The following is a 20,352-nucleotide window of genomic DNA, read 5'->3' as shown; positions in this document are numbered from 1 at the left end:
GTATAACTATACACTATAACTATATATATAACTATAAATATAAGTAAATATAACTATAATAAAAGTGTGTATAGATGTACAATCCGAGGACCCACCTATATATGTATTAAGGTGTCTATATAACTATAAAACTATATAAAACTATATAAAAGTGTATAACTATATACTATAACTATATAAAACTATATAACTAACTATATATAACTATAATAAAAGTATAAAAGTGTATATAGATGTACAATCCGAGGACCCGCCAATATATGTATTAAAGTGTCTATATAACTATAACACTATATATAACTATACAACTATATAAAACTATATATAAAAGTGTATAACTATACACTACAACTATATAAAACTATATAACTAACTATAATATAACTATAAATAAGTATAATAAAAGTGTGTATAGATGTACAATCCGAGGACCCGCCAATATATGTATTAAAGTGTCTATATAACTATAAATGTCTATATAACTATAAAACTATATAAAAGTGTATAACTATAAACTATAACTATATATAACTATAAATATAACTATAAATAAGTATAATAAAAGTGTATATAGATGTACAATCCGAGGACCCGCCTCTATGTATTAAAGTGTCTATATAACTATAAATGTCTATATAACTATAACACTATATGTAACTATAAAACTATATAAAAGTGTATAACTATACACTACAACTATATATAACTAAATATAACTATAAATAAGTATAATAAAAGTGTGTATAGATGTACAATCCGAGGACCCACCTCTATATGTATTAAAGTGTCTATATAACTATAAAACTATATAACTATAAAACTATATAAAACTATATAAAAGTGTATAACTATACACTACAACTATATAAAACTATAAAACTATAAATATAACTATAAATAAGTATAATAAAAGTGTGTATAGATGTACAATCCGAGGACCCGCCTATATATGTATTAAAGTGTCTATATAACTATAAAACTATATAACTATAAAACTATATAACTATATATAACTATACATTATAACTATATAAAACTATATAACTATAAATATAACTATATAAAAGTTAATAATAAAAGTATAAAAGTGTGTATAGATGTACAATCCGAGGACCCGCCTCTATGTATTAAAGTGTCTATATAACTATAAAACTATATATAACTATAAAACTATATATAACTATATAAAAGTGTATAACTATACACTACAACTATATAAAACTATATATATAACTATAAATAAGTATAATAAAAGTGTATATAGATGTACAATCCGAGGACCCGCCTCTATATGTATTAAAGTGTCTATATAACTATATATGTCTATATAACTATAAATATAACTATATAAAAGTGTATAACTATACACTATAACTATATAAAACTATATATAACTATAAATATAACTATAAGTATAATAAAAGTGTGTATAGATGTACAATCCGAGGACCCGCCTCTATGTATTAAAGTGTCTATATAACTATATATATAAAACTATAACTATATAAAACTATATAAAAGTGTATAACTATACACTATAACTATATAAAACTATAAATATAACTATAATAAAAGTGTGTATAGATGTACAATCCGAGGACCTGCCTCTATATGTATTAAAGTGTCTATATAACTATATATATATAACTATATAACTATAAAACTATATAAAACTATAGAAAAGTATATAACTATACACTATAACTATATAAAACTATATAACTATAAATATAACTATAAATAAAAGTGTATATAGATGTACAATCCGAGGACCCGTCTCTATGTATTAAAGTGTCTATATAACTATAAATGTCTATATAACTATAAAACTATATATAACTATATAAAACTATATAAAAGTGTATAACTATACACTACAACTATATAAAACTATATATAACTATAAATATAACTATAATAAAAGTATAAAAGTGTATATAGATGTACAATCCGAGGACCCGCCTCTATATGTATTAAAGTGTCTATATAACTATAACACTATATATAACTATAAAACTATATAAAACTATATAAAAGTGTATAACTATACACTACAACTATATAAAACTATAAATATAACTATAAATAAGTATAATAAAAGTGTATATAGATGTACAATCCGAGGACCCATCTATATATGTATTAAAGTGTCTATATAACTATAACTAACTATATATAACTATACAACTATACATAACTATATAAAAGTGTATAACTATACACTACAACTATATAAAACTATAAATATAACTATAATAAAAGTATAAAAGTGTATATAGATGTACAATCCGAGGACCCGCCTCTATATGTATTAAAGTGTCTATATAACTATAAAACTATATATAACTATAAAACTATATAAAACTATATAAAAGTGTATAACTATACACTACAACTATATAAAACTATATATATAACTATAAATAAGTATAATAAAAGTGTATATAGATGTACAATCCGAGGACCCGCCTCTGTATGTATTAAAGTGTCTATATAACTATAAAACTATATATAACTATAAAACTATATAAAACTATATAAAAGTGTATAACTATACACTACAACTATATATAACTATATAAAACTATAAATATAACTATAAATAACTATAATAATAAGTGTATAGATGTACAATCCGAGGACCCGCCAATATATGTATTAAAGTGTCTATATAACTATAAATGTCTATATAACTATAAAACTAAATAAAACTATATAAACGTGTATAACTATACACTATAACTATATATATAACTATAAATATAAGTAAATATAACTATAATAAAAGTGTGTATAGATGTACAATCCGAGGACCCACCTATATATGTATTAAAGTGTCTATATAACTATAAAACTATATAAAAGTGTATAACTATATACTATAACTATATAAAACTATATAACTAACTATATATAACTATAATAAAAGTATAAAAGTGTATATAGATGTACAATCCGAGGACCCGCCAATATATGTATTAAAGTGTCTATATAACTATAACACTATATATAACTATAAAACTATATAAAACTATATAAAAGTGTATAACTATACAATAAAACTATAAAACTAACTATATATAACTATAAATAAGTATAATAAAAGTGTATATAGATGTACAATTCGAGGACCCGCCTCTATATGTATTAAAGTGTCTATATAACTATAACACTATATATAACTATAAAACTATATAAAACTATATATAAAAGTGTATAACTATACACTACAACTATATAAAACTATATAACTAACTATAATATAACTATAAATAAGTATAATAAAAGTGTGTATAGATGTACAATCCGAGGACCCGCCAATATATGTATTAAAGTGTCTATATAACTATAAATGTCTATATAACTATAAAACTATATAAAACTATATAAAAGTGTATAACTATAAACTATATATAACTATAACTATAAATAAGTATAATAAAAGTGTATATAGATGTACAATCCGAGGACCCGCCTCTATGTATTAAAGTGTCTATATAACTATAAATGTCTATATAACTATAAAACTATATAAAAGTGTATAACTATACACTACAACTATATAAAACTATATATAACTATAAATATAACTATAAATAAGTATAATAAAAGTGTATATAGATGTACAACCCGAGGACCCGCCTATATATGTATTAAAGTGTCTATATAACTATAACACTATATGTAACTATAAAACTATATAAAACTATATAAAAGTGTATAACTATACACTACAACTATATATAACTAAATATAACTATAAATAAGTATAATAAAAGTGTGTATAGATGTACAATCCGAGGACCCACCTCTATATGTATTAAAGTGTCTATATAACTATAAATGTCTATATAACTATAAAACTATATATAACTATATAAAACTATATAAAAGTGTATAACTATACACTACAACTATATAAAACTATATATAACTATAAATATAACTATAATAAAAGTATAAAAGTGTATATAGATGTACAATCCGAGGACCCGCCTCTATATGTATTAAAGTGTCTATATAACTATAACACTATATATAACTATAAAACTATATAAAACTATATAAAAGTGTATAACTATACACTACAACTATATAAAACTATAAATATAACTATAAATAAGTATAATAAAAGTGTATATAGATGTACAATCCGAGGACCCGCCTCTATATGTATTAAAGTGTCTATATAACTATATATGTCTATATAACTATAAATATAACTATATAAAAGTGTATAACTATACACTATAACTATATAAAACTATATATAACTATAAATATAACTATAAGTATAATAAAAGTGTGTATAGATGTACAATCCGAGGACCCGCCTCTATGTATTAAAGTGTCTATATAACTATATATATATAACTATAACTATATAAAACTATATAAAAGTGTATAACTATACACTATAACTATATAAAACTATAAATATAACTATAATAAAAGTGTGTATAGATGTACAATCCGAGGACCTGCCTCTATATGTATTAAAGTGTCTATATAACTATATATATAACTATATAACTATAAAACTATATAAAACTATAGAAAAGTATATAACTATACACTATAACTATATAAAACTATATAACTATAAATATAACTATAAATAAAAGTGTATATAGATGTACAATCCGAGGACCCGCCTCTATGTATTAAAGTGTCTATATAACTATAAATGTCTATATAACTATAAAACTATATATAACTATATAAAACTATATAAAAGTGTATAACTATACACTACAACTATATAAAACTATATATAACTATAAATATAACTATAATAAAAGTATAAAAGTGTATATAGATGTACAATCCGAGGACCCGCCTCTATATGTATTAAAGTGTCTATATAACTATAACACTATATATAACTATAAAACTATATAAAACTATATAAAAGTGTATAACTATACACTACAACTATATAAAACTATAAATATAACTATAAATAAGTATAATAAAAGTGTATATAGATGTACAATCCGAGGACCCACCTATATATGTATTAAAGTGTCTATATAACTATAACTAACTATATATAACTATACAACTATACATAACTATATAAAAGTGTATAACTATACACTACAACTATATAAAACTATAAATATAACTATAAATAAGTATAATAAAAGTGTATATAGATGTACAATCCGAGGACCCGCCTCTATATGTATTAAAGTGTCTATATAACTATAAAACTATATATAACTATAAAACTATATAAAAGTGTATAACTATACACTACAACTATATATAACTATATAAAACTATAAATATAACTATAAATAACTATAATAATAAGTGTATAGATGTACAATCCGAGGACCCGCCAATATATGTATTAAAGTGTCTATATAACTATAAATGTCTATATAACTATAAAACTAAATAAAACTATATAAACGTGTATAACTATACACTATAACTATATATATAACTATAAATATAAGTAAATATAACTATAATAAAAGTGTGTATAGATGTACAATCCGAGGACCCACCTATATATGTATTAAGGTGTCTATATAACTATAAAACTATATAAAACTATATAAAAGTGTATAACTATATACTATAACTATATAAAACTATATAACTAACTATATATAACTATAATAAAAGTATAAAAGTGTATATAGATGTACAATCCGAGGACCCGCCAATATATGTATTAAAGTGTCTATATAACTATAACACTATATATAACTATACAACTATATAAAACTATATATAAAAGTGTATAACTATACACTACAACTATATAAAACTATATAACTAACTATAATATAACTATAAATAAGTATAATAAAAGTGTGTATAGATGTACAATCCGAGGACCCGCCAATATATGTATTAAAGTGTCTATATAACTATAAATGTCTATATAACTATAAAACTATATAAAACTATATAAAAGTGTATAACTATAAACTATAACTATATATAACTATAAATATAACTATAAATAAGTATAATAAAAGTGTATATAGATGTACAATCCGAGGACCCGCCTCTATGTATTAAAGTGTCTATATAACTATAAATGTCTATATAACTATAACACTATATGTAACTATAAAACTATATAAAAGTGTATAACTATACACTACAACTATATATAACTAAATATAACTATAAATAAGTATAATAAAAGTGTGTATAGATGTACAATCCGAGGACCCACCTCTATATGTATTAAAGTGTCTATATAACTATAAAACTATATAACTATAAAACTATATAAAACTATATAAAAGTGTATAACTATACACTACAACTATATAAAACTATAAAACTATAAATATAACTATAAATAAGTATAATAAAAGTGTGTATAGATGTACAATCCGAGGACCCGCCTATATATGTATTAAAGTGTCTATATAACTATAAAACTATATAACTATAAAACTATATAACTATATATAACTATACATTATAACTATATAAAACTATATAACTATAAATATAACTATATAAAAGTTAATAATAAAAGTATAAAAGTGTGTATAGATGTACAATCCGAGGACCCGCCTCTATGTATTAAAGTGTCTATATAACTATAAAACTATATATAACTATAAAACTATATATAACTATATAAAAGTGTATAACTATACACTACAACTATATAAAACTATATATATAACTATAAATAAGTATAATAAAAGTGTATATAGATGTACAATCCGAGGACCCGCCTCTATATGTATTAAAGTGTCTATATAACTATATATGTCTATATAACTATAAATATAACTATATAAAAGTGTATAACTATACACTATAACTATATAAAACTATATATAACTATAAATATAACTATAAGTATAATAAAAGTGTGTATAGATGTACAATCCGAGGACCCGCCTCTATGTATTAAAGTGTCTATATAACTATATATATAAAACTATAACTATATAAAACTATATAAAAGTGTATAACTATACACTATAACTATATAAAACTATAAATATAACTATAATAAAAGTGTGTATAGATGTACAATCCGAGGACCTGCCTCTATATGTATTAAAGTGTCTATATAACTATATATATATAACTATATAACTATAAAACTATATAAAACTATAGAAAAGTATATAACTATACACTATAACTATATAAAACTATATAACTATAAATATAACTATAAATAAAAGTGTATATAGATGTACAATCCGAGGACCCGTCTCTATGTATTAAAGTGTCTATATAACTATAAATGTCTATATAACTATAAAACTATATATAACTATATAAAACTATATAAAAGTGTATAACTATACACTACAACTATATAAAACTATATATAACTATAAATATAACTATAATAAAAGTATAAAAGTGTATATAGATGTACAATCCGAGGACCCGCCTCTATATGTATTAAAGTGTCTATATAACTATAACACTATATATAACTATAAAACTATATAAAACTATATAAAAGTGTATAACTATACACTACAACTATATAAAACTATAAATATAACTATAAATAAGTATAATAAAAGTGTATATAGATGTACAATCCGAGGACCCATCTATATATGTATTAAAGTGTCTATATAACTATAACTAACTATATATAACTATACAACTATACATAACTATATAAAAGTGTATAACTATACACTACAACTATATAAAACTATAAATATAACTATAATAAAAGTATAAAAGTGTATATAGATGTACAATCCGAGGACCCGCCTCTATATGTATTAAAGTGTCTATATAACTATAAAACTATATATAACTATAAAACTATATAAAACTATATAAAAGTGTATAACTATACACTACAACTATATAAAACTATATATATAACTATAAATAAGTATAATAAAAGTGTATATAGATGTACAATCCGAGGACCCGCCTCTGTATGTATTAAAGTGTCTATATAACTATAAAACTATATATAACTATAAAACTATATAAAACTATATAAAAGTGTATAACTATACACTACAACTATATATAACTATATAAAACTATAAATATAACTATAAATAACTATAATAATAAGTGTATAGATGTACAATCCGAGGACCCGCCAATATATGTATTAAAGTGTCTATATAACTATAAATGTCTATATAACTATAAAACTAAATAAAACTATATAAACGTGTATAACTATACACTATAACTATATATATAACTATAAATATAAGTAAATATAACTATAATAAAAGTGTGTATAGATGTACAATCCGAGGACCCACCTATATATGTATTAAAGTGTCTATATAACTATAAAACTATATAAAAGTGTATAACTATATACTATAACTATATAAAACTATATAACTAACTATATATAACTATAATAAAAGTATAAAAGTGTATATAGATGTACAATCCGAGGACCCGCCAATATATGTATTAAAGTGTCTATATAACTATAACACTATATATAACTATAAAACTATATAAAACTATATAAAAGTGTATAACTATACAATAAAACTATAAAACTAACTATATATAACTATAAATAAGTATAATAAAAGTGTATATAGATGTACAATCCGAGGACCCGCCTCTATATGTATTAAAGTGTCTATATAACTATAACACTATATATAACTATAAAACTATATAAAACTATATATAAAAGTGTATAACTATACACTACAACTATATAAAACTATATAACTAACTATAATATAACTATAAATAAGTATAATAAAAGTGTGTATAGATGTACAATCCGAGGACCCGCCAATATATGTATTAAAGTGTCTATATAACTATAAATGTCTATATAACTATAAAACTATATAAAACTATATAAAAGTGTATAACTATAAACTATATATAACTATAACTATAAATAAGTATAATAAAAGTGTATATAGATGTACAATCCGAGGACCCGCCTCTATGTATTAAAGTGTCTATATAACTATAAATGTCTATATAACTATAAAACTATATAAAAGTGTATAACTATACACTACAACTATATAAAACTATATATAACTATAAATATAACTATAAATAAGTATAATAAAAGTGTATATAGATGTACAACCCGAGGACCCGCCTATATATGTATTAAAGTGTCTATATAACTATAACACTATATGTAACTATAAAACTATATAAAACTATATAAAAGTGTATAACTATACACTACAACTATATATAACTAAATATAACTATAAATAAGTATAATAAAAGTGTGTATAGATGTACAATCCGAGGACCCACCTCTATATGTATTAAAGTGTCTATATAACTATAACACTATATAAAACTATAAAACTATATAAAAGTGTATAACTATACACTACAACTATATATAACTATATAAAACTATAAATATAACTATAAATAAGTATAATAAAAGTGTATATAGATGTACAATCCGAGGACCCGCCTCTATGTATTAAAGTGTCTATATAACTATATATGTCTATATAACTATAAAACTATATAACTATAAAACTATATAAAAGTGTATAACTATACACTATAACTATATAAAACTATAAATAAAACTATAAATAAGTATAATAAAAGTGTGTATAGATGTACAATCCGAGGACCCGCCTCTATGTATTAAAGTGTCTATATAACTATAAAACTATATAAAACTATATAAAAGTGTATAACTATACACTACAACTATATAAAACTATATATAACTATAAATATAACTATAAATAAGTATAATAAAAGTGTGTATAGATGTACAATCCGAGGACCTGCCTCTATATGTATTAAAGTGTCTATATAACTATATATATAACTATATAACTATAAAACTATATAAAAGTGTATAACTATACACTACAACTATATATAACTATGTAAAACTATAAATATAACTATAAATAACTATAATAATAAGTGTATAGATGTACAATCCGAGGACCCGCCTCTATGTATTAAAGTGTCTATATAACTATAAATGTCTATATAACTATAAAACTATATATAACTATAAAACTAAATAAAACTATATAAAACTATATAAAAGTGTATAACTATACACTACAACTATAACTAACTATATAAAACTATAAATATAACTATATAAAAGTTAATAATATAACTATAATAAAAGTGTGTACAGATGTACAATCCGAGGACCCGCCTCTATGTATTAAAGTGTCTATATAACTATATAAAACTATAAATATAACTATATAAAAGTTAATAATAAAAGTATAAAAGTGTGTATAGATGTACAATCCGAGGACCCGCCTCTATATGTATTAAAGTGTCTATATAACTATAAATGTCTATATAACTATAAAACTATATAAAACTACATAAACGTGTATAACTATACACTACAACTATATATAACTAAATATAACTATAATATAACTATATAAAAGTATAGTATAATAAAAGTGTATATAGATGTACAATCCGAGGACCCGCCTCTATGTATTAAAGTGTCTATATAACTATAACACTATATATAACTATAAAACTATATATAACTCTATAAAAGTGTATAACTATACACTACAACTATATAAAACTATAAATATAACTATATAAAAGTTAATAATATAACTATAATAAAAGTGTGTATAGATGTACAACCCGAGGACCCACCTATATATGTATTAAAGTGTCTATATAACTATAAATGTCTATATAACTATAAAACTATATAAAACTATATAAAAGTGTATAACTACATACTATAACTAACTATATAAAACTATAAATATAACTATATAAAAGTTAATAATATAACTATAATAAAAGTGTGTATAGATGTACAATCCGAGGACCCACCTCTATATGTATTAAAGTGTCTATATAACTATAACACTATATATAACTATAAAACTATATATAACTCTATAAAAGTGTATAACTATACACTATAACTATATAAAACTATATAACTATAAATAACTATAATAAAAGTGTGTGTAGATGTACAATCCGAGGACCCGCCTCCCCCACCTGCACCAGGGCTATTGCCGCTGGCCTCCGTTGCCGGGCGAGGGCCGTTGCCGCGGCGACGCCGTCTCCGGGGGGGACCGTTGCCGTGGCGACGAGCGTCTCGCGGTTGCGGGCGCTGAGGTCCACCAGGTTGACCAGGAGGCCCAGGCCCTGGACAGAGGCAAAGTTCCCGCACCGTGTTAGCCCGCAAGGGAATCGTGCAAACACACCTATTACTTTACTTTTAATTTTATTTTATATAATACAAACACACCTATTACTTTACTTTTATTTTACTTTTATATATAATACAAACACACCTATTACTTTACTTTTTATTTTTATTTTATATATAATACAAACACACCTATTACTTTACTTTTAATTTTTATTTTATATATAATACAAACACACCTATTACTTTACTTTTAATTTTACTTTTATATAATACAAACACACCTATTACTTTACTTTTATTTTACTTTTATATATAATACAAACACACCTATTACTTTACTTTTATTTTATATAATACAAACACACCTATTACTTTACTTTTATTTTACTTTTATATATAATACAAACACACCTATTACTTTACTTTTTATTTTTATTTTATATATAATACAAACACACCTATTACTTTACTTTTATTTTATATAATACAAACACACCTATTACTTTACTTTTATTTTTATAAATAATAATAAAAATTTATTTTATATAATGCAAACACACCTATTACTTTACTTTTATTTTTATAAATAATAAGAAATATTTATTTTTTATATAATACAAACACACCTATTACTTTACTTTTATTTTTATTTTATATATAATACAAACACACCTATTACTTTACTTTTATTTTATATAATACAAACACACCTATTACTTTACTTTTATTTTACTTTTATATATAATACAAACACACCTATTACTTTACTTTTTATTTTTATTTTATATAATACAAACACACCTATTACTTTACTTTTATTTTATATAATACAAACACACCTATTACTTTACTTTTATTTTTATAAATAATAATAAAAATTTATTTTATATAATGCAAACACACCTATTACTTTACTTTTATTTTTATAAATAATAAGAAATATTTATTTTTTATATAATACAAACACACCTATTACTTTACTTTTATTTTTATTTTATATATAATACAAACACACCTATTACTTTACTTTTATTTTTTATAATAATAATAAAAATTTATTTTTTATATAATACAAACACACCTATTACTTTACTTTTATTTTATATATAATACAAACACACCTATTACTTTACTTTTATTTTACTTTTATTTTTATTTTATGTAATACAAACACACCTATTACTTTACTTTTATTTTACTTTTATTTTTATTTTATGTAATACAAACACACCTATTACTTTACTTTTATTTTACTTTTATTTTTATTTTATATAATACAAACACACCTATTACTTTACTTTTATTTTACTTTTATTTTTATTTTATATAATACAAACACACCTATTACTTTACTTTTAATTTTTATTTTATATAATACAAACACACCTATTACTTTACTTTTAATTTTTATTTTATATAATACAAACACACCTATTACTTTACTTTTAATTTTTATTTTTTATTTTTATTTTATATAATACAAACACACTTATTACTTTTATTTTACTTTTATTTTTATTTTATATAATACAAACACACCTATTACTTTGCTTTTATTTTACTTTTATTTTTATTTTATATAATACAAACACACCTATTACTTTACTTTTATTTTACTTTTATTTTTATTTTATATAATACAAACACACCTATTACTTTGCTTTTATTTTACTTTTATTTTTATTTTATATAATACAAACACACCTATTACTTTGCTTTTATTTTACTTTTATTTTTATTTTATATAATACAAACACACCTATTACTTTGCTTTTATTTTACTTTTATTTTATATAATACAAACACACCTATTACTTTACTTTTATTTTACTTTTATTTTTATTTTATATAATACAAACACACCTATTACTTTGCTTTTATTTTACTTTTATTTTTTATTTTATATAATACAAACACACCTATTACTTTACTTTTATTTTACTTTTATTTTATATAATACAAACAAACCTATTACTTTACTTTTATTTTACTTTTATTTTTTATAATAAAAAATAAAAAAAAATATTTTACTTTAATTTTTTATAATAATTTATTTTTTATTATTTTATATAATACAAACACACCTATTACTTTACTTTTATTTTTTATAATAATAATAAATATTTTTATTTTTTATAATACAAACACACCTATTACTTTACTTTTATTTTATTTTACTTTTATATAATACAAACACACCTATTACTTTTATTTTACTTTTATTTTTTATAATAATAAATATTTATTATTTTTTATATAATGCAAACACACCTATTACTTTACTTTTATTTTTATTTTATATAATACAAACACACCTATTACTTTACTTTTATTTTTATTTTATATAATACAAACACACCTATTACTTTACTTTTATTTTATATATAATACAAACACACCTATTACTTTACTTTTAATTTTATTTTATTTTTTATATAATACAAACACACTTATTACTTTTATTTTACTTTTATTTTTATTTTATATAATACAAACACACCTATTACTTTGCTTTTATTTTACTTTTATTTTTATTTTATATAATACAAACACACCTATTACTTTACTTTTATTTTACTTTTATTTTTATTTTATATAATACAAACACACCTATTACTTTACTTTTATTTTTATTTTATATAATACAAACACACCTATTACTTTACTTTTATTTTATATATAATACAAACACACCTATTACTTTACTTTTATTTTTATTTTATTTTTTATATAATACAAACACACTTATTACTTTTATTTTACTTTTATTTTATATAATACAAACACACCTATTACTTTGCTTTTATTTTACTTTTATTTTTATTTTATATAATACAAACACACCTATTACTTTACTTTTATTTTACTTTTATTTTTATTTTATATAATACAAACACACCTATTACTTTGCTTTTATTTTACTTTTATTTTTATTTTATATAATACAAACACACCTATTACTTTACTTTTATTTTTATTTTATATAATACAAACACACCTATTACTTTGCTTTTATTTTACTTTTATTTTTATTTTATATAATACAAACACACCTATTACTTTGCTTTTATTTTACTTTTATTTTATATAATACAAACACACCTATTACTTTACTTTTATTTTACTTTTATTTTTATTTTATATAATACAAACACACCTATTACTTTGCTTTTATTTTACTTTTATTTTTTATTTTATATAATACAAACACACCTATTACTTTACTTTTATTTTACTTTTATTTTATATAATACAAACAAACCTATTACTTTACTTTTATTTTACTTTTATTTTTTATAATAAAAAATAAAAAAAAATATTTTACTTTAATTTTTTATAATAATTTATTTTTTATTATTTTATATAATACAAACACACCTATTACTTTACTTTTATTTTTTATAATAATAATAAATATTTATTTTTTATATAATACAAACACACCTATTACTTTACTTTTATTTTTTATAATAATAATAAATATTTTTATTTTTTATAATACAAACACACCTATTACTTTACTTTTATTTTATTTTACTTTTATATAATACAAACACACCTATTACTTTTATTTTACTTTTATTTTTTATAATAATAAATATTTATTATTTTTTATATAATGCAAACACACCTATTACTTTGATTTTACGTTTATTTTTATAATAATTTTATTATTATTTTTTATATAATACAAACACACCTATTACTTTTATTTTTTATAATAATAAATATTTATTTTATATAATGCAAACACACCTATTACTTTTATTTTACTTTTATTTTTATAATAATTTTATTTAACTTTTATTTTTTATATAATACAAACACACCTATTACTTTTATTTTTTATAATAACATTTTTTTATTATTTTATATAATAGAAAATATTTTTTATTATTTTTTATATAATACAAACATACCTATTACTTTTATTTTTTATAATTTTATTTTAATTATTTTTTATAATACAAACACACCTATTACTTTTATTTTACTTTTATTTTTTATAATAATAATAAATATTTATTTTATATAATGCAAACACACCTATTACTTTTATTTTACTTTTATTTTTATAATAACATTTTTTATTATTTTTTATATAATACAAACACACCTATTACTTTTATTTTAATAATAATAAATATTTATTTTATATAATACAAACACACCTATTACTTTTATTTTTATAAATAATAATTAAAAATTATTATTTTTTATATAATACAAACACACCTATTACTTTTATTCTTTATAATAATAAATATTTATTTATTTTATATAATACAAACACACCTATTACTTTTATTTTACTTTTATTTTTATATTTTTTTATTATTTTTTATATAATACAAACACACCTATTACTTTTATTTAACTTTTATTTTTTATAATAATAAATATTTATTTTATATAATACAAACACACCTATTACTTTTATTTTTTATAATAATAAATATTTATTTTATATAATACAAACACACCTATTACTTTTATTTTTTATAATAATAATTTTTTTTTTTTATAATACAAACACACCTATTACTTTTATTTTTTATAATAATAAATATGATTATTTTTATATAATACAAACACACTTATTACTTTTATTTTACTTTTATTTTTTTATAAAATAATAAAACAAAGATTTCTTTATTTTACTTTTATTTTTTATAATAATTAAAAATTATTTTTTATATAATGCAAACACACCTATTACTTTTATTTTTTATAATAATATTTTTATTATTTTGTATAATACAAACACACTAATTACTTTTATTTTACTTTTATAAATAATTTTTTTAGTATTTTATATAATACAAACACACCTATTACTTTTATTTTACTTTTATTTTTTATAACAATAATAAAAAAATATTTTTATAATACAAACACACCTATTACTTTTATTTTACTTTTATTTTTTATAAATAATAAAAAAATATTAATTTTTTTATTATTATTCAACTTTGCATATTTTTTATTTATTTTTTTATTTTATAAATTAATAAACCAAAGATTTTTTATCTTGCGTATATTTTTTTATTTTATAAAGTAATAATACAATTTTTTATTTAACTTTATGGGTTATTTATTTATTTTTTATTTTATAAAACAATAAAGCAAACAAGTTTTTAAAACTTTATTTATTTATTTTGTAAAATAATAAAACAAATATATTTTTTATTGCTTTATATATTTGTATTTATTTTTTATTTTATAAAATAATAAAAATATATTTTTTATTACTTCAGATATTTTATAAAATAATACAATCAAATATTTTTTAATTTAATTTTTTTATTTTATAAAATAATAAAAAAATATTTTACTTTATATATATTTTTTATTTTATAAAATAATAAAAAATATTTTTGTATTTTACTTTATATATTTTATTTATTTCTTACTTTATAAAATAATAAAACAAATATTTTTTTCCTACCTTATATGGCTTTATTTATTTATTATTTTATAAAATATAAAAAATATTTTTTTATTTTACTTTATATATTTTTATTTTATAAAATAATAAAAAATATTTTTTATTTTACTTTATATATTTTTTTCTTTTTTCTTTTATAAAATAATAAAAATATTTTTGTATTTTACTTTATATATTTTTATTTATTTTATAAAATAATAAAAATATGTTTTTTATTACTTTCTATATTTTATAAAATAATACAATCAAATATTTTTTAATTTAATTTTTTAATAAAATATTAAATATTTTTTTATTACTTTATATATTTTTATTTTATAAAATAATAAAGCAAATATTTTTTTATTACTTTATATATTTTAGAAAACAATACAATCAAATATGTTTTAATTTTATTTTTTATTTTAGAAAATAATAAAAATATATTTTTTATTTTACTTTATATATTTTTATTTATTTTTTATTTTATAAAATAATAAAGCAAATATTTTTGTATTATTTTATATATTTTATAAAACAATACAATCAAATATTTTTTTATTTTATAAAATAATAAATATAATTTTTTATTACTTTATATATTTTTATATATTTTTGTAATGTAAATAAAATAGTAAACGATATTTTTTTATATATTTTTATTATGTAAATATAATAGAAAAATATGTTTTTATCATTTTAAATATTTTTTATATTTTTTTATTATATAAATAAAATAAGAATTTTTTATTTTAGATATTTTTATGATATAAAATGATAAAATTTTTTTATCATTTTATATATTTTTATATCTTTTTACTATATAAATAAAATACGAAAAATATTTTATTTTATATATTTTTGTAATATAAATAAAATAATAAAAATATATATTTTATTATTTTAGATATTTTTATTATGTAAACAAAATAAGAATTTTTATTTTATATTTTTGTATATATTTTTATTATATAAATAAAATAAGAAAAATATATCTTTTTATTATTTGATATATTTCTTTCATGTTTGTTATTATATAAATAAAAAAAGATTTTATTATTTTTTATATTTTTATTATATAAGCAAAATAAGAAAAATATATTTTTATTATTTTATATATTTTTATGATATAAAATAAAATAATAAAAAAGATATTTTTTAAATTATTTTATTGTTTCCCTATCTACGTGGTGGTGACTTTACACACCCCCCAAAGCACCAAGAATAATAATAATTTATTAACCCCCTGCAGTAGCAAAAGCTTTAAATACAAATGTAACATGAGCTGCTAATATGATGATGATGATCACGTGGCATTGACCTTGAATCTGATTGGTCCACACCCACAGAGACGGCTTCCGTTTTTTGAGCCTTCGTCCCAATTGGTGCTCGACCAGAAATCCGCCTCTGCGGGTGTGGACCAATCAGATTCAAGGGGAATGCCACGTGATCATCCATGACCATCATCATCATCATCATATTATTATTAGCAAAAATGAGGTTTCAGTTTTGTTGCTAGAAAAAACCGTGGGATAAACCCCATTATTAGTATAGTCTGGCACTGGCAAAGGAGGTCCAATGATAATATATACACATACACACGTACGTAGTTATATAGACACACAGACTCACGTGTACACAGAGAAAAGTCAACCAGGTTCACCAAAAGGCCCAGAACAATGAATATATAAAGACAAAGATTCCCCGTGTAGCCTTAACAGACTGTTGGGGCAAGTGCTGTTAGCGAGCACCTATTAAGGCCGGAACGGTACACGAGGGGGTGGGTGGCCAGCACCACGCCCGACCGCCTTTGTCTCCCCAGTGGCGATGTCTACACACCGCTACACCAGGTACTCATTTGAGGCTGAGTCGACCTAGGGGAGGCCCGGGACCGGTTCAGATAATCGTCATTGGTGGTGTTGGCCGTGAGCGGGAATCGAACCCGGGTCGCCAGGTTCATAGCGCAGCGTAGCGCTAACCACTACACTATCGCTCCCCACACACACACAGTGACACACACACACAGAGACACACACACAGACACACACACACAGAGACACACACACAGACATACACACACACATACACACATACAGACACATACACACACAGACATACACATACACACAGACACACACACACACAGTGACACACACACACAGACACACACACAGACACACACACATACACAGACACACACACATACACAGACACACACACAGACACATACACACACACACACAGGTACACACTCACACATACACAGACACACACACAGACACACACACAGACACACACACAGACAGACACACACACACCTATACACACACACAGACACACACACACATAGACACACATACACACACAGACACACACACAGTCACACACACAAGACACACAAACACACAGTCACACAGTCACACACAAACACTAACACACACACAGACAGACACACACACATACACAGACACACACACATACACAGACACACACAGACACACACACACATAGACACACACACAGACACACACACACAGACACACACACATAGACACACCCACTAACACACACTAACACACACACACCTATACACACAGACACACAAACACACACACATATATAGTTTAATATATATATGTGTGTGTAGTGACCTGTCACGTGACCACTGAAGCGAGCCTGTCACCCACAAATGACGTCACTGCACCAGCCTACACTGGGATGACGTCACGGCCAGGTGGGAGGGCCGGGAGGCTGTCAGTCAGTGGCCTTGGATGGGCGTGGCCTGGGCTGGGGCGTGGCCTGGGCTGGGGCGTGGCCTGGGCTGGGGCGTGGCCTGGGCTGGGCGTGGCCTGGGCTGGGCATGGTCTGGGCGTGGTCTGGGCGTGGCCTGGGACGTGGCTTTGGCTGGGCGTGGCCTGGGCTGGGCGTGGCCTAGGGAGGGCGTGGCCTGGGCTGGGCGTGGCCTAGGCTGGGCGTGGCCTAGGGAGGGCGTGGCCTGGGCTGGGCGTGGCCCGGCGGATATAAGGGGAAGATGTTGACTACCTCGCCTGGTCTACAGGAGGTCGTGGGTTCCATCTCAGACACACACAGAGATGTTGACTACCTCGCCTGGTCTACAGGAGGTCGTGGGTTCAATCCCCAGACACTGTGAGATGTTGACTACCTCGCCTGGTATACAGGAGGTCGTGGGTTCAATCCCCAGACACTGGGAGATGTTGACTACCTCGCCTGGTATACAGGAGGTCGTGGGTTCAATCCCAGACACTGGGAGATGTTGACTACCTCGCCTGGTCTACAGGAGGTCGTGGGTTCAATCCCCAGACACTGGAAGATGTTGACTACCTCGCCTGGTCTATAGGAGGTCGTGGGTTCCATCTCAGACACACACAGAGATGTTGACTACCTCGCCTGGTATACAGGAGGTCGTGGGTTCTATCCCAGACACACACAGAGATGTTGACTACCTCGCCTGGTCTACAGGAGGTCGTGGGTTCAATCCCCAGACACTGGGAGATGTTGACTACCTCGCCTGGTATACAGGAGGTCGTGGGTTCTATCCCAGACACACACAGAGATGTTGACCACCTCGCTTGGTCTACAGGAGGTCGTGGGTTCAATCCCAGACACTGGGAAGATGTTGACTACCTCGCCTGGTCTACAGGAGGTCGTGGGTTCAATCCCAGACACTGGGAGATGTTGACCACCTCGCTTGGTCTACAGGAGGTCGTGGGTTCAATCCCCAGACACTGGGAAGATGTTGACTACCTCGCCTGGTCTACAGGAGGTCGTGGGTTCAATCCCA

At 22.9% G+C, this 20,352-nt stretch overlaps 1 protein-coding gene across 1 annotated transcript in view; it reads left to right on the top strand.

The window, feature by feature from the left end:
• LOC116937246 (uncharacterized) overlaps positions 1–11,148 on the top strand; it is a 70,617-nt gene extending 59,469 nt beyond the window's left edge. Inside the window, exon 8 of the mRNA XM_076055362.1 lies at positions 10,975–11,148. Within this exon, the coding sequence (XP_075911477.1) occupies positions 10,975–11,148 (174 nt within the window). The remainder of the gene's footprint in view (positions 1–10,974) is intronic.
• Positions 11,149–20,352: the final 9,204 nt, after the last annotated feature.

Source organism: Petromyzon marinus, chromosome 71, assembly GCF_048934315.1.
Source record: "Petromyzon marinus isolate PM22_M1 ecotype Great Lakes invasive population chromosome 71, UKy_Petmar_22M1.pri1.0, whole genome shotgun sequence".
In the NCBI taxonomy this organism is placed as follows: Eukaryota; Metazoa; Chordata; class Hyperoartia; order Petromyzontiformes; family Petromyzontidae; genus Petromyzon; species Petromyzon marinus.
This window is presented reverse-complemented; position numbering and strand designations above follow the sequence as displayed.